Source organism: Anser anser (assembly GCF_964211835.1).
Source record: "Anser anser genome assembly, chromosome: Z".
NCBI lineage: Eukaryota > Metazoa > Chordata > Aves > Anseriformes > Anatidae > Anser > Anser anser.
In genome coordinates, this window is record NC_139723.1 from 23,525,563 (window position 1) to 23,547,270 (window position 21,708).

The following is a 21,708-nucleotide window of genomic DNA, read 5'->3' on the forward strand; positions in this document are numbered from 1 at the left end:
GTAAAAGTAAAGACTACATAGATCAATATAATATGTGAAGAAGTCATCTGATACTTGCTATTTTGCGAATACCAGAAGGTGGACTTCTAAGCACTTTCTTCTGATCCAAAGTCTGCATATTTGAATGAAGCATGAAAACTTGATATCTAATGAATGACAAGGAGTACTTTTTAAGGATTTTTAAAAGAAACAATAAAAACCTCAATACAACCATTGAAATAAAAGGTTTTACCTGTGAGCATTGTCAGCAAATCTCTTGTCATCAAAAAGAATACAGTCCCTCAAGCTAACTATCTCATCATATCCAGGAAGAAATATTAAAATTGCTCCTACAAAAAGAGTTGATTTATAGAGTTAAACAACAAATTCACTTCAAATATACAAAAATACACTTCAGTAACATGCATACAACTACCCAGAAGGTTTTTGGTATTACTGAAAAAAGAGCACTAATAATCAGAAGCTGAATCCACAGCAGTTATATAGGACTGTGTATATATACCTACCGCTATCAGAACTATGACAGATATTATAAAGTAAGTGCATAATCAGGTCCAGATCCACCTTTTCATCATCAAAACTGTGATGATAAGCTTTCAACAATTCTCTGTCCTCTGCTCCAAGGTCATTACCACTTGATTGAACGAGGGAACTTTCATCCAGATTTCCGAATTCCACTGATGCACTAAAACATACAAATATAGGCCAGGGCCAATGTTGTTTACTTCAAGTTTGCATTCAGCCATCAACTCAAATTTAGATCTAGACTAAGATGACTACCTGTGTCCAATGTTTAAGTTTAATGTGCAAAAGAACAGCATGTCCACAATACTATTACTGTTGACTGACTTACGTGCTAACCCTGCAGAGCATGCAACTCTAATTTTTAGCATTAGAGTTACTGTACTTCATTGAAACATGACCATAAGCAAACCGGAGAGAACTGGAGGTTACCTAGTGTGTTTTTTGTGCTAAAGGGAAAACATTTAGAAGAACGTGTCTTCCAAAAACTTCCCTACCATGAAATTTAAGCAATAACTACATTAAGAAACTACACAAAGACAAATTATAACAATATAGGTCTACAGAACTGTAACTATTTCCTGTGAGTTAAACATCAAACAGTTCTTTAATGTACTGGCCTACATGTTACCTGCATACAATGTTTCTTTAAACATGGGTATATCATGTATCAATAATGCACAGAAAAAAAAAGATGCCATTTGCACCATTTTCATTTAAGATGCTTATTTTGAAAACATGGTATAGAATCAGTACCTCCTCCATATTTATGTAAGTTATTATAATCACATCAAGACTAGGTACTGACATTCCTGTTGTGTTATAAAATGACAATAAAGGCTAATGATATAAAAGAGTTCCTATACCACTAGAACTATATTTACCCCAGGAGTTGTGCAAACAATCACTAAAAAAAGTTTCTATTCAGCATCATAAACAACATCTTTTCAGAATGCTTCTACTCTCAAACAAATCCCTCTAGGCCAAATGTTAGAGTACACAAAACTGTTCTGATTAAAAGGTGGCAAAACTCAAACATCCCTGTACCAAGTTAAACAACTGTTTTTGCAAAGTAGTTATAGCTTACCTGTAGGATTCCAACAGGTCAACAACCTCCGTCTGCCCAAAATGCTTAGCCCAGTCCAAAGCCATCCTTAAAGAGTTGCATAATGGTCTTTATTATTTTCTCTTCACGAGATACATGAGTAGCACCTTATGTGAGAAGACAACTGACACGCTGCACTGCACTGTTCTATCATTTCTGCATTACCATTTAAGCAGTGTCATTACTGCTGGATTAGCAACTTGTAAAAACATGTATAATAAATAGTTTCACAATTTTTATATAGCTGCAATTCTTTACCAAGTAAAATGGTATCTCTACACAGAAGTACCTGCAAAGGGAAAGGAGTAGGAAGAATGGTTTGTGCTTTTTGAAGAAGCGTCACAAGTGTGCACAGCTAAACTATGCCTTTTTATAGCCGCTTTTTACCTGGTCCTTTAAATAATTCTGAGAAGTCATACCCCAGGTGTTTTTCTCCAAAATGTGTAAAACTACTGGGCTCTGATACCTTGTGGAAGTCATCCTCCTCACATTCTGTTTTCCTTTCAAACTGCATTCCTTCCCAAGTTCTTCAAAGATCAGCCCCCTGGAAACCCTATTCTTATCCTTCTACACTACAGTGATTTACAGTAGTTCCCAGTTATCTGAAGATAGATTTATAGTCACCAAAATCTAATTTTTTATTTATTTTTTAAGAGATTAACAGGGATTTTCCTACCCAACAGAACTTACTTGCAACTGTAACACTGCAAAGATCTTTGCACCTGCAGGATAATTTTTTTTTAATCCAGTATAGTTTACTCTCTTATAATTTGAACCGCCAAATATTTTGGGTCTAATTCAATCAACCAAGTGAGGAAAGATTCCTAACTTTTCCTAACAGTAGGTTAAATCAGGTTCCTTGAAAGCAGTAATATAGTACATCCTGCATTCAAGACCATTTAATTGAGAATTTAATTTAGAATTTACAGAAAACAATGTAATGGAACAGAAATTAGAAATTCTTCAGACTGTCAAAACCCATTACCACTTACAATATTCTGATAAATTAGTAAATTAAGAGTTCTGTTATGTTTTCTAAGTTGTTGTTTTTTTTTCAGTTTATCTGTTTGTTTTTACCAGCCATTGGATGATTTGCAGTGGATACTTGCTCCCATACTGATCAGTTGTTCTACTTGACTCAGGAAGCCTCTCCCTGAAGCAATCATTAGTGCAGTTGCACTGGTTTCACTGTGCCTATAATCAACTGAGAAGTACAAAAATTAACAAAAAATTACACAGTTTTCTTCTAAGCAAAGTATGAATATGAGTCAAAATCCAGCCCAACAAGAATTTATTTCTTCACTTCATCCTATCAGTCAATTCATGTAAATTTAGAATGTTTCTGAAACAGCAAAAACATATACATCAATACTTCAAAACGAGTACGATAACAAATAAGTACACAACTGATTAACTCTGCTAGGCATTTATTTTTTTTTGAATCAGCATCAGAATTCAAAAAAAACATTTGAGCATTGAGGTAACAAAATCACAGAAAATCAAGTCATTTCATGGTTGTTTTTTTCTTGTGAAACAAAATAATCAGAAGCAACTTACCACTAATGTTTTCAGTTAAAATGAGATGGAACACCTGAGCAAAGGAATCAATATCTTTATGCAACCAGATGTCAGAAAGACAAGAATCCATTTCCTTTATTAGCCATGGTTCAAGACAATTTGCATCTTTTTCAGTCTGAAGAAAAAAAACAATTAAAATCATGAATCTCTTTGAAAAGTTCTTTTGTCTTTATACTCATATATGAATTGCTAAGTATTCTATCAGTTTTTTGAGAAACAACACGAAATATAGCATTCAGTGATCAGTAGAAGTATTTGAAGTATCACATGCAAGTACTGAAAACACTCTATCCACTCAATCTAAAAAAATACGTAAAATCATCATAATGATAAGCATACTTGGGCTATATTCTATAATAGTTCATCCTAATAAAAAGAAAAAATGTGTAACATTAATATCCTTCTAGAATCTCTGCAGGAATAATATCACGGAATGGTGTGGGTTGGAATGGACCTTAAAGACCATCCAGTTCCAGCCCCTCTGCCACAGGCAGAGAACCTCTCAGTAGACCATGTTGCCCAAAGCCCCATCCAGCCTGGCCTTGAATACCTCCAGGGATGGGGCATCCACAGCTTCTCTGGGGAACCTGTGCCAGGGCATCACCACCCTCAGAGTGAGGCATTTCCTTCCTGCTAACATCCAATCTACATCTACTCTCTTTTAGTTTAAAGCTGTGACTACTTGTCCTGCCACTACACTTCCTGACACAGAGTCCCTTCCCAGCTTTCCTGTAGGCCCCCTTTAGGTACTGGAAGGCCGCTATAAGGAACCCCTTAAGCCTTCACTAAGATAAAGAATCCCAACTGCACCATCATGTTTTCATAAGAGAGGTGCTCTAGTCTTTGGATCATTCTCATGGCCCTCTCTGGACTTTTCTAACACATCCATTTCCTTCTGGGTGCCCCAGAGCTGAACACAGTGCTCCAGGTGGAGTTTCACAAGAGCAGAGCAGAGAGGTAGAATCACCTCCCTTGCCCTGCTGGCCATGCTGCTTTTGATGTACCCCAGGGGTACAGTTGGCTTCCTGGGCTGCAAGTGCACATTGCCAGCTCATGTTGAGCTTCTCATCCACCAGCACCCCCAGGTCCTTCTCCTCAGGGCTGTTCTCAATCCATTCTCTACCCAGCCTGTATTCATGTTTGGAATTGCCCCAGCTCAGATGCAGGACCTTGCACTTGGCCTTGTTGAATTTCATGAGGTTCGCACAGGCCCTCGTAAGCCTGTCCAGATGGCACTGAACAGTATCCCTTCCCTCCAGTGTCAACTGCACCACACAGCATAGTGTCATCAGCAAACTTTCTACTCAATCCCACTGTCCATGTCACCAACAAAGATGTTAAATAATACTTGTTCCTAATTCACTGACGGGTCCATCCATCAGATCCATGTCTCTCCATTTCAGAGACAAGGATGCAGTGTGGGACAGTATCCAATGCTTTGCACAAACCCAGGTAGATGACATCACTTACTCCTCCCCTTATTCACTAATGCTGCAACCCCATTGTAGGACACCAGATTTGCCAGGCAACCTCTGCCCTTAGGGAAGCCATGCTGGCTGTAACCAATCACCTTTGTTTTCCATGTCCCATAATAGTTTCCAGTAGGATCTACTCCATGATCTTGCCAGGTACAACAGTGAGACTGACTGGCCTGCAGCTTCCCAGGCCTTCCTGCTTTCCCTTTTTAAAAGTAGGAGTTACGTTTCCCCTTTTCAAGTTACTGGGAACTCTACCAGACCGCCATGACTTTTCAAAGAATAATGTCTTAGCAATTTCATCTGCCAGTTTCCTCATGACCCCTGTATGCATCATATCAGGTCCCATGGACTTGTGCACACTCAGGTTCCTTAGATGGTTTCAGACACAATCTTCTCCTACAGTGAATGGTACTTGATTCTCCCACTACCTTTATAAACCAGTTTTTAAATGGATAACTATATTACAAATTTAAAACATCTCTTCCAACAAAAGGAAAAACTTACCTGTTGATTAAATACTGTGTCACCCCCATCATCCATCATATTATACTCTTCAGATAGATTTGGAACAGATCTTCGTCTCTGAGATTCTGGCTTGCTACTATTTTCTTGAGCAGAATACCACTCAGTAAGAGTACTTTGCTGTTTTTCTTCTAGAAGGTGTAAGATATTTCCAAAAGAGGTTTTACAATCACTTTAATCATCCATTGGTTTTGGTTATAAAATAGTTACATCAAGTCAAAGTTTTACCTATTGCATTCTCTTTTATTCAATTGAGAATGCTGGTACCAGTTCAAGATAAATTCTGTGATTAAGGGCACCCAAAGTGTACTATTATAAATCTCTGCTCTAAGAATAAGGTAAAAAAAATCATTTGGGTGTTACTGGTAAGTCATCAGTATTCCAACTCAAATGCATTCAAAGGAGTTCTCTAAGGAACTATTTTCTACACAATTAAGTCCAGATTTTTCTCCAGAACAGAAGAACCAGAGGAAAGTGAAATAGCTCCTACATGTAACAACTACTTTTTGCATACAAATAGAAGAAATAGTAAAGGACATCACTCTTAAGCGAACTTTGCTATCTATTGGAATTGAAGCTGAGCAACACAATAAATACACAGTTCCAATTGTATGTTACAGATTCGTTTTTTCAGTTTTTGTTTTGTTTTTGTTTTTTTCTAAAGACACTGGAATCATTAAGTTGTTAGGAAACCTTTTCTCAAAAAAATATATCTACTTAATCAATTTTAAGACAATTATATTAAGTTCAAGTAAGATAAGGTCTCTGGGTTAATATTTATTGAATGTACCCATGCCTGAAGAAAGCAGTGAAAATCTGAACCACTTCTCTGGAAGATATAATTGCAGTCATTAAAGAGTGCGGGACTTTTTTAATTTGTACCCAAAAAAATCAACATACTGTCTTTTGCTTCTGTATTCTACATGCAATTCTATATCATAATATTTAGGAAAAATAAAACATCTAAAAACTGAAAGCCAGAAGTATACAACTATTGAAAGGAAGTTAGATTTTTTTTTTTAATCAGTAACAAACACTAGGAGGTTAAAGATAGTAATTGTTATTTAATCATGCCTTACTTAATATTCCAGTTTTGGAACTTTAACACATCGAATCATCCTATTTAATAGTTGAAACACTCAATGAGCCTCATTGCCCACCCTCACAATTAAGATGTATACCAACCTCGCTGTTTCTCCTTTCTGTACTTTACCATCTCTTTGTTTGTATATCCAGTGCTTCGTAAAATGTCCTCTAAAAACATCTCTTTAACTTCAAAAGGCCTTCCTTGTACTGAAAATACAGATAATTCATAAAGTATTAAGTACTTTCTAGTTCCATTGACAATCTTAATCAAACAAGTGTTTTTGTAAATGTAAAAAGTCAATTAAAAATTAGAAGGGCCTGGTTTAAGGAATTATTACTTTCCTTGACAAATTCTGTAAGACTACCTTCACCAGGATTTTGCTTTCTTAAGATTACTGAGCCACAAAACAAAACAAGATTTAAAATGAGAATGTCAGCTGGGTACATTGTTTTTCATTAACCTCTTCGATGCTATCAAAGCATTAAGGAAAGATATATGCATTTGACAGTTTACTCATTGCAATTTTATCAAATCGAGAAAAAGAAAATAACCTTTTTCCGTTTAGTGTTAAAGAATTCACTGTGTAAGACTGCCATCTGAATTACAAACATAGCAGTAATGTAGCTTTGGTGCAAGATCCCACAAGAAGGTTGTCATTTTGTATTGAAATGTGTTTTTTTTCCCCAAGAAATACGAGACGTACTTCTTCCCTCAATTTCTTTAATCACTTCCGCCTTTTTTTTGCTAAGTTGTAACAAGTGAGATATTCCAAATGGTCTTTATCTCCTAATAATCTACCCTGATTTCTTTTTCAATTTCACCATTTTCTAGACCATTCTAACAGACAATAAAGGATCCTTTTTCAAAGGAAAACATTCTCTAGATTTTAATTTCTGTTCCCTTAGCAGACATTTGCCATAGCCAAGTTTCAATTACCCAAAACTTCTCTCTTCTTCAGAAAGAACCAGCTTGAACTTATTTTTAAAAGCTGTCAGGGAGAAGGCCTCTCACACTGCTCACAAACTGCGTATACAACAGGAATCCACAGCCACAAAGTACTGGTAGCTGTGGTCAAGGTTTTATAGTCTATATCACCGAAAGAGGGTCAAATCTTTTTTTTATTACGTTAACAGATACATTATCTGAACAACTGCCCTCTTCTTTTAAATTCTCAAAAATGCAAAAAGCAAAGTATCTTAAATTGTGATTAGCCTGTGAAGACTAGTAGTATGTAGTCAAAGTATAACCACTGAGGTAAACTAAAGAGAGGTATCTATTTTCTGCATAAATGTATTGATATAAATTAACAGGAAGCTGCAAGAAGAGTAAAGTGGAAAACCACACAACATAATGGAGGTTTCTTCCAAAAAACATTTCAATGATAGTGAAATCACATGTAATTTCTAGATTCCTGCCTCCAGGAAGTTGTACCCTGGAAGTCAGTACATTAAGAACTTCTCCTTTGCTTGAACTGAACATGACAATAGGGCACTCCTGCACTTACCATACTCCCTGTGATAAAATACTTCATTCTGAAATAGCTGCACACAGTTTAAAAAAAGGGCAAAATGAAATAAAAGGACAAACATTGTTCTAACTCTCACTCAGTGTTCATGTTCCCTTGCTCAGAATGCTTTGCTATGGTTTAGTAAGACCTATAAATTCTAGGCAGGTATACTCAAATTTCAGAGTTTACAAAAATACTTACTGTGTATTACGGGGCAACTTCCAAAATACCTAATAAAGAGATTTGCATCGAGAGCAGCACTGGAAATGATTAGTTTTAAATTACTCTGTTTCTGCAACACATCTCTCAGTTTTATTAACAAGAAGTCACTGAATCTATCCCTCTCATGCACTTCATCCTAAAACAAAAGAAAAAGAAACCAACAGAAAAACACCACAGATCTAAGATTATAACCTTTCACAAATATGAACTTCTTAAACGAAAATATATCATTCATTTGTACATTAAGGATACATTAAAATATAGTATTCTAAATAGTTTATCTAAGGATTTTTTAAAAAAGTATCCAGAAGTCAAAAACTTTTCCAAAGTTTCACAACAGTATCAGAGCAGATTGTGCTGTTAATGCATAAGCCACAGACAGCTTGATTTCAGAAGCTGAAGTGAACTTCTGAAACTCTTCTATTTGAATGAATTCCAAGATACTGACAAGAACCACTGAGAGTTTATTAAAATAAGACGTAGGAACACTTCCGAATTTATGAGCATTTGAAGAAATATATGATACCACACAACCAGAAAAATTAAGATTGTTTAAGTCATGTAGAAAGCTTAACATGAATTAAGGTATACAGCTGATTAAAGTAATTTTGTCAGTTTTTCTTCCTATTTTCTTCCACATTATTTATCTTCCAAATTATTAATGAATTCTTCCACATTATTAATTTATCAAGCAGGAACCCAAACACAACATTTTTAAGCTGAAGTCAAAATTATATAAAACATTCTCATACTTTCATTAAACAGGCAAGTACGTAAAATTATTTTTATTTTTTCCTGTTTTCAGAAATAGAGAAAAATCTTGCAAGATGATTAAATATGCTGGTTCACTGAGTTCTAAATCTCCATAATGGAAATAATCACAGTCAAAAAAACACTTCGGTAATTTGCTTAAAGTTATACCACTCCTTATTTTGAAAACATTTGTACTAACAAACAGACTACAGAAATAACTACTGCAATAAGTAGTATATAATACAAGAAATTCTAACAGAATCATAATGAATCATATCCACATAAGCCTAAAGGCTTTTCTGCTTTCTGACAGAGGAAGTTAGGAAAAAAATTGAGCTCTGTACTCCACAACTGCTTCATCATACCTTAATTAATCATTGGCATGAACTTACAATAAGATACTTTTACCAAAAAAAAAATATATATACACACATGTTAAAATAGGCTCAGTTAACTAGAAAAAAAAGTCATGTTAATCGTCATGTTAATTCAGATTCTGCCCAAACAAAAACACTTCATATACTAGGATTAAGAAAACTAGGATCTCATCTTCAATTATCAATGCATGTTGTTCCATCTCACATGAAAAACAGGATTCTTACCACAATAACATGCGTCACTGTTGATAGAGTACTGTCTCCTGTCATTAGTGTGCGAAGTAGTATGCCATTAGTGCAAAATGTTAAGAGTGTCTTTGGAGAAACCCTATTGAACAGTTCATAAAGATACGTCAGTCTTTTACACCATTTAAATGCATGTTATCTTTTTATTACTGGAAATTAAAGTATTGAACAGCTACTCACCAGAAGTGGAATTAGACTACAGTCTTCTCACAAAAGAACTCATAGTTTAAAACTATGCCTATTCCCAGAGAGCGCCTACAGAATGTTGGTGCTTATATTCCAAAACTTCAGACAGTGGATTCATTAGCAAAGTGAGATTCACGTTTAAATAAATATAGGAATGAATGAAAAAATCTTGAGAACCTCTCTGTTGTCTAGTTTAGTGGAAAATTCAGTGCGGATAGCTTCGCAAAAACAAGTTCCAATTTTTCACCATACTTGTACTGAACTATTTGCATTTGACTATACCTGACTGAATCAGATGAAATTCTTTCAAATGAATCAATTTTTCTCTTAAAGAGTTTCAAGATCTGTAAAAGCTACTGTTCTAGTACCCGTGACAGAGTTAGCTGTACAAGTAAGACAGCAGTTGCCACTGCTTTCTCCAGTACTGCCAGCTTAAGTTCTGAAAAATTCCCCGCTATCATACTCTAGAGTTCTTTTTTTGACAGCATATGAACTTACTACTCATCATATACTTTCTAAGTTTGGAAATCATCCTGCTCTTCAAAAATCCTCCTACATCATACTAATTTCAAGGATTCAATATTCCAAAATGGATTCCTCTCCAGCAGCCTCTTCTAGAAATCATCATTGCTATCTAATACTTCATAAAATTAAAACTATAAAACACCTGTGTTGCCATAAACAGCCCCCTTTTTACCCAACATTGGAAATAATGCCCCCTCTCTCTTTTGTCCTTTCTTTTGAGAATCCTATATATTCTTTTTAAGAAACATTTTCCACACTGCTTCCAATAGTTCTTTAGGTCCATCTTTGAGAGTAAATAACGATCAGCTTCATCATTAATATTTTGTTATTTTACTTTCCCTTTTTAAATCCCCTATAAACTGTCATTATAAAGCCCTCCTTAATGCGCACTGGCCCTCCTACCTACCATTAAAGCTTGCAAAACTTTGGACCTACACACATTAAAAGACAAAATGTGGGGAGAAAAAGGAGAGGAAAATGTAGACTTGATCTGAAAATAATAAAAGAAGTTTCCTTCTCCCCCCAGAAATCAAGTGAATGCACCTGCAAAACACGTAAGAAAACCTACTACGTGGAACTGCAGACTACAGGAGGAAAACCATCTTTTGTAAATACTCCATTGCCTGAAATAGCACATCCTACCTACATTTTATACACTTGGCTGTTTACTAGGTTGTATCCCCAATATACTATAGCTTCAATGTACACAAGATTCAAGATACCAACACAGGATCAATTGCCTCAAAGAAATACTGTTAGTACCTGCTTTCTAATCGGATCTGATAACCAACAGTCTGGCCAATCTTTTCTCTTCTTTCTGCCGCCACTCGTTCAGCCACAGCAATAGCTGCCAAACGCCTTGGCTGAGTGCAAAATATACGACAGGGAATTCCATTTTTGTAACAGTCATCAAGAAGGAACTGTGGAATCTAAAAGAAGTGTTTTCAAGTTACTTGTTAGCTTGATGAAGTTACAGGGTGTTTTTAACTGCACTGAACAAACTTAACTGCATCTCAGTAGTAGAGACGCTGCAAGAGCATTCACAACAGAATTACTATGTGAAATGTACTTGGAACGTCAGAAAGACAGGAAAAAATTATTAGCTTAGAAATGTAATCTGCTTCACAAAAAAAAAGCTGAACCTTCTGTCACACTTCAGAGAAATCTATAAAAAATACCTGTAAACAACCTTTCTTTTTATCATAACAATATTCTACTCTTGATACTAAAACCAGAACTAGCTGTAGAAGAAAAAGAACTAAACAAAATAATAGCTCCATTCTTACCAATTATTTAAGTTATTTTAATGAAAACTAGTAACTATCAGAAAATTACGTAGACCCATTTACGCTTTTAATACGTACCTGCTGACTTAGTATTTCAAAAGCACAGAAGTGAATTTAAACAAAGACTTTACTATATAGGAAAACAAAAGCCTGAAAAGTCAAATAAAGAAATCCCTTACTACTTACATGTTATAAAAATTGTGTTAGTTTTGTAAAAACACTTTATTTTTAAGAGAAATAAATATACATACTTGAGTAGTTTTTCCTGATCCAGTCTCTCCCAAAATTAGAACAACTGTATTTTCCTTGATTATTTTGACAATTTCCTCCTGTTTTTCAAAAACTGGTAGTGACTGCCTGAAAGAATCAAACTCTGACTCCCCTCTTTTCACCGGAACCTGAGGAATACCACTGTTAAGCCGTCCACTTGTCTTGTTGACTTCTTTGTTTTCTGTGAAGAGAATTTAACAGGTTAGATATGTATACCAATAAACATATACCAAAGAAGGTCATTAAAATATTGTTCATTTCTGTATGATGGTGAAGCATTCCTGACCTGGTATGCATCCCTACAGATAAAGCAATGAACCCATCATGTATTTATAAGAAATGCATATAGTTCTGTATTCTGTTATGGTGCTTGAAATAAATGTTGTTCAAAGGAGTTACTACTTCCACAAATGTTTTAAACAAAAGCAGACTTTTCCGGTAGTTTACTCAAAGTCAAAAAATGTCGTGAAGAACAAAAAGAAATAGAAACTAAACTTGAGAAAAACAACCTGGTGTATCTGCTTATCCCTTTTATCATGTTTACGCATTCACACCTCCACGGTTTGCCTAGAAATATTCACTGTATAGTTAAATAAAGAGAAATAAGCTATTGCAAACTGAAAAATATTACTTCATAGAATGGCCTGGGTTGAAAAGGGCCTTAAAGATCATCTAGCTTCAACCCCCCCTGCTCTGGGCAGGGTTGCCAACCACTACAGCAGCCTGCCCAGAGCCACATCCAGCCTGGCCTTGAAAAATTACTTCTGAGAAGAAGTAACTCGGCAGTGATTCATATCCAATCTTTCATTCTGCCTGGTCTTCTATTACCTCCTATCAGTAAGTTCTATATAACTTGATGTTCTAGTCTGCAAGAATGATCTTAAGTAACAGAAGTCAACTACACTGTATCTAGAACCCTAGACCCAAATATAACATTACCATGTATTAGAAAGAAATGCATAAGTATTCAGAGAAGCGGCATACATTCAGAAGTAATTACTTCAAATTCAGCATTGTAAATGCTGTTCTAAAATCCTTTTTTTTTCTTCCAGAAGAATGAAAAGCTTGCTGTAAATTCAATGGCATGTACTAAACATGTTTAACAGATTACATTACAAGAAGCATTGTCTTACCAAGACAGACATAGGCTAACAGATTACAGTCAAAAACTGTAGAACTAAAACATCATTTAAAGAAAACTTGAAAAGAAACCACTTGGAGCATGAACCATCATAAATCTGAAATACCCACTGAAATAGGCTATTTTCCTATTCTACCCATATTGGTAGAAGTGCACCATACCTTTGCACATCTTTGTGCACAGAAATATAATGAAACTCTTGCATACAATTGTTAAAGCAATAACCTTATTCAATGGATTATTTTTTTTTAATAAAAAAAGCATTTTATCAGAAGCATGTCTTCCAGTGGACTCTCTGATATTCTGGTAATCAAAAAGTCTGGACAGTAAGCTCTTTGGAAACATGTTTACTGCTAGAAGACAAGACAAAATTAAACTTGTGTTATCAAGAACAGGAATTTCTATGAGCAGAACAACCTCATTTTCTCACAGGCTATTCTTACACAGTGGACTTCGTAGCATTTCTCTCTTCAGTTCCACTTCGCAGAACTTGTAAGAATTTGGTTTGAAGTGGCTAAAAGATTCAAAATTAACTCTGCACAAGGGAAACATCAGAATGTGCATGGCACGATTGCCTCAGTAATACTTCCTCATGAAACCAGTCTGAAGCCAAGCGGTATTAAGAACTGAAGATCAAGACAATTAACTCCTTCATCTAGAGAGAGGTCTCTCCATTGGGATGCAAGAGGAGATTGAAATCAATGTGGTTTTGTGTGGCTGGGTTGTGGTGTTGTGTTCATGTGGGTTTTTTTCCTCCCCTAAGCAATACTGATGCACAAGTCCACGTCAGATACATTGTACTTACCAGCTTCCACAGTAAATGCATTTCCTCGCTCAGTCTTTGGCAGAAGTTCTGTTCGTTCTTTATTTGTGACAGGAAATCTCTGAATCAATCTCTGAATGGCATGTTTTGTCGTTGGACTCAAACAACAAGTCATTACTGCATGAGATACTTCTGATCCATCTTTCTTCCTTACAGTCAGGTATCGATTTGGTCCTTTTCTGAGAGAGGGAAAAAAATATGAATAAGTAACTTACCTACCTCTACGCTATGGTATTTCACTGTAATTCTTTCAAGATAGCTGTAAGATTAGTTTCAAATAAAAGGTTATAATTAGAAATTTCCAAATAGCGTCCTTTGCCACATAACACACATTATGAGTGTAAGAGAAACATCCTCAGCATCCAACACCAAAGCCTCCCACTGTTACCATAAGGTAATAGTGCAGAGACACTGCAGGCTTTGGATGCCTATGCCCAAGCACATTACAATTAGGTCTCCATAATGTAATCCTGTTCTGCTACATTTTTTTTTTTTTTTAAAGTTGATCGCTACATTTGCTTCCCAAAAGATAGTGAATTCCCCCGATTATCGTATCAATCGATACTGAGAGGTATTACACAAAAATGATTTCTAGATAGAAAAGAGACTTAGAAGTTAAAAATTAACAAATAGAAGTAACAGAAAAGCAAGCAGAAAAACAGCAGCTGGGAGAGAGGGGTGAGAACCAGCCATGCAGCCCCCAAGGCCTGTGCAGAGGAGGGCAGGAGGTGCTCCAGGCACTCAGCAGCAGTTCCCCTGCCTGTGGAGAGGCCCCTGGTGGAGCAGGCTGTCCCCCTGCAGCCCACGGGTCCCACACGGAGCAGATCTCCACGCTGCAGCCCCCCCCATGGAGGAGCCCCTGGTGGAGCAGGTGGATGTGGCCTTGAGGAGGCTGCGGCCTGTGGAGGACCCCCTGCAGGAGCAGGTTTCCAGCAAGAACTGCACATGGGTGCACATGATGCACCCATGCTGGAGAAGTCTGTTCCTGAAGGACTGCACCCCCGGTATGAAAGAACTGCAGCCCATGAGAAGCCCACGTTGTAGCAGTTCATCAAGGATTTGTACAGCATGGGAGGGACCCCACACTGGGAAAGGAGAAGAGCGTGAGGAGGAAGGAGCAGCAGAGATGAAAAGTCATGGACTGACCACAGCCCCCACTCCTCATCCTCCTGCACTCAGAGAGAGCAGGAGGAAGGAGGAGCATGGCAGGGAAAGGATTTTTAGTTTTAGTTCTCACTGCCTTACTCTGTTATTAATTGACAATAAATCATCTTCCCCAAGTTGAGTTGATTTTACCTGTGACAATAATCAGTGAGTGATCTCCCTATCCTTATCTCAACCCATAAATCTTTTCATTGTATTTTCTACCCCTTCCCAGTGAGGTGGGGAAGTGAGAGAGAGGTATAGTGGGAACCTGGCTGCTATCTAAGGTCAACCCACCACAACTGTCCACAGGAAAACATAGTTGCTATGAAAAGTTATAATACAGTTTCTTTAAGTATTCAATATGTACTTCCTTAATGTAAAGAAAAAAGATAAGGACACACAACATTGACTTGTGGTTCCCAAGAAACAGTTTCCCTTATTTATCCACTCTGTGCCACAGGCACAGTAATGAATATTAATATTAAAATTATAGTCTATCTAGAAATTCAGTGAGGGAAGTCAATCACAATCAAGCTTTTAAAGACAGATAACTTCAAAAGTTATTGCAAGTGTCATTACTGAGCTAATCTGGAGACACCAAGCCTAAGAACACTTGAATTTATTTTAAAAGGAGATTTATGCTTCCATAATGTGCAATGTATTATTATAGTCAAAAAAAAAAAAAAGTTGTGCCTGTCTAAGGGAATATTCTTTTTTTTTTCCCCCATCTGATTAAATTTCAACTATTTTCCAAGTTTCAAGTCACCCTGCAGGCTCCAGAAAAACCTGCAAACAGCATACCGTACTTGGGAGTCACTCAGAAACACTTAGGAAGCTCCGCAAGGAATTCAAGCAGGGTTTACCAGTTACTGTTCGGAATAGGTACCGTATAACCCAAGTGTCTTCCTTCTGACTGTTTCAGCACTTGTGCTAAAGCTTTCTAACACTTCACATTCCCAAAATATGATGCGAAGATGCACAAGTTCAGCCAAATTTATTGGCTCGGGTATCTGCAGCAAAAATCAGCTGCGCTACCCCAAGACCAGAACCAATGTACAGCAGTGTAACTTCACCTGAAAACCATTCAAGCAATTGAGTAAGCTCTCCTGAAATCAAGCTACTCACTCAAAACAAGCTGAACTGAATAGCACCCATTGAAATGTGGCAGGTAAGCACAATTCTGAGAATTAGCACGCTACACTCCTTTAGCAAGAATCACGAAGTACCATCAGAAATGAGTAACAGCAAATACTGCTGCAGTTTTACAACAGTCTACACACACACCCACACACAAGTTATATGTGGTATTCTACCTCTCTGGGTTTGTCCTTTAACTTTCCCTTTTCTGTTTCTTTTTCACCTTAACCCACCTAGGAATCAGATTCTCAGCTTTTATGCAAGCTTATCAGGTCAATAAACACGGATTTCCTCTTCAAAAGATCAGAGGAGAATAAAGGGGGGAAAAAATTGTGAATACCTGTGTACGAATTCTGTTCTCTTGCACTTCTTAGAAGCGCTCTTCTGGCAATACTGTTGTATGCTGCATTTTACCTGTAGAGCTATCAGATTCCGTGCAAACCTCTTGGGCACACAGTAAGGCAGGTAACACAGCACTCATCCTGGTGAGAAGTCTTTTTAGGGACGCGTAAAATCGATGTAGCAGTAAAAGGATAACCTACCGAGCATGCCACGGGTTTTGTTAACTTAGACCTAAAGCGTAGTGTGAAGGTATTTATTTAGTTTCGGACTCTCTGCCCCTAGTTTACGCCGTGTAACAAGGCAGGGTCCGCGGGATCCCAGGGGTCGCTCGACGGCGATCCGCAAACCAACGCGCCCGCGGGCGGCAGACCCGGCTTACCCTTTACTCTTCGATATCAAACCAAGGGACTGACACAGCCGGTGCACAAAGGCCCGCTCGGTGGTAGTGAGGGAAGAAGGAAACTCCATTTCTAAGACAAAAAAAAAAAAATAAAAAAAAGTGAGAAGACGGCGGGCAGGCGGCGCTCCGGCCGTCGTCCCCCCCGGTCCCCTCTCCGCACCCTTCTCGTCCCCGTAGCGGAACCGCTCGAGGGCCATGCTCACGGCGATCTCCACCTCCTCGTCGACGCGGATATCCTTCAGCGCCCGGCCGCGACCGCGGCCCGCCGAGCCCCCCTGCGCGCCGCCGGGCTGACGGGTGAAGCCGCTAGCGCCGCCGCCGGGCCGCGACATGGCTGCCAGCACCGCGGGGCGACAGGCAGATGCAGCCGAGCGGGCACGGGCACGGGCACGGGGCGGGCGGGGGCAGCGTCGTGACGGCAGCGCGCGGGGCGGTTCGGGGCGGGGCGGGCGCCAGCTCCTCCCGCCGAGGCGCGGGCGATGGCGACGGTTAACGGCCGCTGGCCGTGCGCGTGCCCGTGATGCCGTCGCTGGGGGAGGGGGGGGTGGCGGGAGAGAGCGACCTCGGCGGCTGTGACTCTCGTGTGGAATGGGGGCGATGGGTGGTGAAACCCGCCGTGCTGGACGGGCAGGGAGGGCAAAAGTGCTGTTTGTTGGTGTCTTACGTACAGTTACTGAGGTGGTGGGTGCACAGAATTGATCATCTATCTGTCTTCTAAATATTGTAGCAAGGCAGGTATTAAACAAGCTCACAAGTTTAACTACCACTAACTGCGCTCTATGCACCACAGTCCTTCCCTCTCACACTTTGAGGGCCCATCTGGATGCACAGCGGGAGGCACAGAAGGAGGGTTGAGAGCCATTGGGGCTGCTGCAGCTGCAGGAAGGTCCCTCTGGAATGTAATGACTTCTCCGTCTCTCTCACAGTGAATTGCTCCGCTGCTGGAAATCAAATTCAGGCTGCCGGCTTTCCCACAGGCTACAAGAGACAGACGTCAGGCTGTGGCTGAGGACACACTGCAGCAGATGAGTTGCAAAGTTTCGAGGAAAGCTCTGTTCATACAATAGAATCACAGAATCATTAAGGTTGGAAAAGACCTCCAAGATCATCTGGTCCAACCATCACCCTACCACCAATGTCACCCACTAAACCATGTCCTTAAGCAAATGCATAGCACAACTGCTCTGTAACATACAGTCCGTTATACACCTGTTTAAATGTGTGTGTGGAAGAAGAAGGATCACAAGGTGTACTCTAACACCAGGAGAGGTATGTGGCCTGCCAACGTGCAGTGGCAGAGGATACACAGTTTATCCCATAACTACATTTAACTTACTACACAGGTGATATAGTGTTGATGTTGCTGGTGAACACTTAGTTAATAAAAGTACAAATAGTCATAATAAATACAAAATCATATTGTAAAATGAAGAAAAATGTTTTGTTTTGCTTTTCATTAGGCTGCTGAAGTGTATGTCCTTGTAATAGTGTACAGTTGGCAGTGACCAAAAAAAGAAGCACTGATATCCATCCAGCCATAAATTATGTAATTTAGCTGAGTGACATTAAATATAAATGGGTAAGATCATCACAGTCCTTAGTCTCTTCACCATAAAGTACTACTTGCTCTAGATTTTGTAAAATGTAAATAATTTTTCAAGATGGAACTCCAAGGGAAGTTGTTTTGTCCTTTCACTGTATGGGAAATTTGTCAGTTCTTTATATATTCTTTAGATCGGTGCATAACCCCTTGGGGGAAACAATCATCCATTTGACCCTACACAGAGGCTAAGAAGAAAAAAAAAAGCTTTTAGACATGGCACATGATTCACTTCTTAGGGCTGCTACTTTGTAGTCATCATTTAGTCAGGAGAATACTTGGACCCAGAGCAAACTATTCCCCAAGTGTGAACTTAAGTGGACAACTAGGTCAACAGATAGCAAATAAACACTGTAGAGTGTAGGTGCCTGAAAGATCTCTCTTAAAGAGGGCTCTACCAAAGCTGTATACAAAGCTCACTTCAGCATAATTCTGCTCTGAGAAGTGGCATGGAACAGAAGTTTTGCTTTAAGATTGCTATTTAAATGTTCTTAGTTTTTTAATCCCACTTCCTTGCTATACTTCTTCAGCCAAAGTACCTGCTGCTACTTCCTTATAACTGTCTCTGTGACATTCAGTACTGTAATACTTGAGCACATCACATTTATTATTAAAAATGAAGCTATGTACCATAGGAAGATAAGATACCATGTCTCAGTATCAGCAGTAACGTTTGCGTGCTGGGTCCCACTGGGATGGAGCTCGCAGTCCCACAGCAGCCCACGCAGCGCTGTGCCCTGCACCTGTGGCCCCAGACACCAGCTGTGTTTTGTCTGTGGCAGGGTGGCACTGGCACAGCACCAGGGCTGGCCCCCTAGAGCCAGCAGGATGGGGTGGGCAGCCAGAGGGGGGGATGCACCAGGGCAGCTGACCCAAACCAGCCAAAGGGACATTTGGGGAAGGGGTTCTTGTTAGGGAAGCATCTGTCCTCCAAAGCAACTGCGACACATATTGAGGCCCTCCTTCCTGAGACATGGCTGAACACTGCTTGCTGGGAAGTAGAGAATAACTGTTTTCTCCTTTAGCTTCTGTGCAGCCTTTGCTTATTTTTCTCTATAATTAAGCTGTCCTCATCTCAACTTGTGAACCCCTTTTCTTCATCCTGTTTTCTCCCCCTGTTCTTTTGAGTAGGGGGAGTGAGAGAGCAGTGTGGTTGAGTTTAGCTAGCCATCAGCTTGATACTACCACTACATGATTGACCATAGCAGACTTGAAAGAGTCGCATTAGACCTCCATAATTATGAACACAGATCTGTTACCAGTTCCCATGTCTTAACAGCATCATCTTGCTTTCCTACAGAAAAAGCATGTGATTCTGCAGAATTATTCTTCAGACCCTATTCTGATCTCAAATTTGCAATCTTTTGTACACAACAGCTCACAAACATAATAATTTGCTATTATGTTAGGTTTCGTATGGAAAGTTAAGAGTATGATGGGGCCCAAGTGCATCCAGCATAACAAATATCTTAATACGTAGCTTGCTTCTTCCATTGCTGTCCGATTGACTCTCCAATGCTATTTTTTTGTGAAAAACGAGGAAGATTCTATTTTAGTCAAAGAAAAAGACATGTTTCAAAACACAGGGAGTATACACATTGGGAAAGAAAGAATCATTGTTATATACTCCTGCTGGAAAATAAAACTGCATTTTAAGGAGTGCAGCCTGAATTCACAGCTAACATAACTCGCTAGAATTACACTAGAGGTTAATTTGTCTCCAGGTGTTTAAGACAGGAACTCATAAAATATTAGTGAAATAAAGGGAAGCTTGGTTCACTAAACTAGCAGTGTTTGAATTTAACACATTGTAAAGATGAGTGGGGTGCAGGCACACTGAGCATGATTTAAACTATCTGCTTGTTACAGCTTTTCACTATCAATATGCCAAAAAAAAAATCAGGCATCCAATATATCGTTCTTTTCAGACTACAGATACAAATTGGAGGAGTCAGGATTTAGGTAAAAACTACTGAACACAGAGTAATTCAACACTACAGTGAAGCAGGAGAAACATTTTCTTGATACGTAACTGTTACCCATATGCTGCATGCTGCAGCAAGTCCTAGTCCTGCTAACTAGCTGTTTAAAATATGCACCGAGGGTATGAAAACAAAGAGTGAAAACAAAATTGTGCCTTAGCCCAAATGCTCTGCAGAATGGACTCCAGTTTTTTAAAACATGCTTCCAAACCCACAAAGGGTGATTCTAAACCACCTCGAGGCTGCCCTGCAGCTCTGACTGGCCCAGCTGCAAGCCACAACCCTGGGCAGGCTGAGCAGCACACACTCGCTGGAGGACATGGCACGCAAACACGGCCATATCAGTGCGTCACAGGGCATGCCCAGGAACTGCCCAGGGCCAGAAGGTGGAAGCTGATAATAAAACGCACCATGCCTGCTGTTGCTCAAGAGCCTGCTTTTTCACCGCAATAGAGCTGTAGCATGCTCCCTCTGTTCTCTGGTCTGTGAGGAGCAGCACACTCTTCCCTTCAGAAACGGGCATGTGGATCTGTGGGTTAGAATAATTAATATATGGGATTTAACAGTCCTGAGTTTTGGTTGGTCGTCAGTGAGAGTTTGACATGTGTTTTGTTATGATTAATCTCAGTAAATCATCATGAATTTCAAAGTCACAAATTCAAGTCTGCTGTATGTTGTTTCCATTCAAGAGATACTAAGAAAAGAGTAGCAGAATAAGCCCAAGAAACATGGGGTGAAAAATCAAACAGCATGTAGGAGAACAAACAAGCAGACCATGACTAACAAGCCAAAGGGATTCTTGAGAAAAATTGTGATGAACATATACATTTGGAATGTGTTGTGTGTGTGTATATGTGTATATTGTGTACTTTATATATCTATTACATGTGTAGTGCCTCTTCAATATTGCCATACAAGCAGAAGGGCCTAATGCCATGTGAATGCTGCCACTGTTTTCACTTCTGTAGTTTTTATCTCCATGTAGACAAGGAGAAATTGTAATTGCAAAGCGCAGTTTTGACGGCTTCTCTTTTCCCTTTAGGAGTGCTCTGTTATTTCAACATACTTGCTTCTCCGTGAATAACTACTCACTGTGTAACGTGGTCTAAGACATAGGTCCATTATATTTGTCTTGTCTCATATTTTTGAGAAAGAATCTTTACAGAAAGTTCTGTGTCTGTGAGCAAAGGAAATGCTCATCTGCATTCAGGCAGCTCTTCACCCAATTTGGTACTCTAGCACAAGCTCAGGCCAATATTAAATGTAGAAGTATAACAGGAAAATACAACAGATCATTCTGAAAAAAATACATCTAAAACAGTTTTGGACTTTGGTTCAGTCTACATTCTTTTATATGGTAGTTCATGTATATGAACTTATACCTCTTAATAAAAACTACTAGCTATAGATCTTCTTATTAAAGTTAATAACTTGTAAGACTTCTTAAAACCCCTTTTCAGGGTTGGCCTCAGA

General features: G+C 38.9%; 1 protein-coding gene across 1 annotated transcript in view; it reads right to left on the reverse strand.

Annotated features, from left to right (window-relative positions):
* The window catches only part of YTHDC2 (YTH N6-methyladenosine RNA binding protein C2), a 32,045-nt gene extending 14,976 nt beyond the window's left edge, over window positions 1-17,069 (reverse strand). Inside the window, exons 1-15 of the mRNA XM_083816299.1 lie at window positions 16,814-17,069; window positions 16,633-16,723; window positions 13,611-13,807; window positions 11,646-11,845; window positions 10,871-11,037; window positions 9,377-9,479; window positions 8,001-8,157; window positions 6,391-6,498; window positions 5,188-5,336; window positions 3,185-3,320; window positions 2,705-2,831; window positions 1,610-1,675; window positions 507-685; window positions 233-329; window positions 59-146 (exon numbers count right to left, since the gene is read on the reverse strand). Of these exons, the coding sequence (XP_083672425.1) occupies window positions 59-146; window positions 233-329; window positions 507-685; window positions 1,610-1,675; window positions 2,705-2,831; window positions 3,185-3,320; window positions 5,188-5,336; window positions 6,391-6,498; window positions 8,001-8,157; window positions 9,377-9,479; window positions 10,871-11,037; window positions 11,646-11,845; window positions 13,611-13,807; window positions 16,633-16,723; window positions 16,814-16,985 (2,037 nt within the window). The 5' untranslated portion in view covers window positions 16,986-17,069. The remainder of the gene's footprint in view (window positions 1-58; window positions 147-232; window positions 330-506; window positions 686-1,609; window positions 1,676-2,704; window positions 2,832-3,184; window positions 3,321-5,187; window positions 5,337-6,390; window positions 6,499-8,000; window positions 8,158-9,376; window positions 9,480-10,870; window positions 11,038-11,645; window positions 11,846-13,610; window positions 13,808-16,632; window positions 16,724-16,813) is intronic.
* Window positions 17,070-21,708: the final 4,639 nt, after the last annotated feature.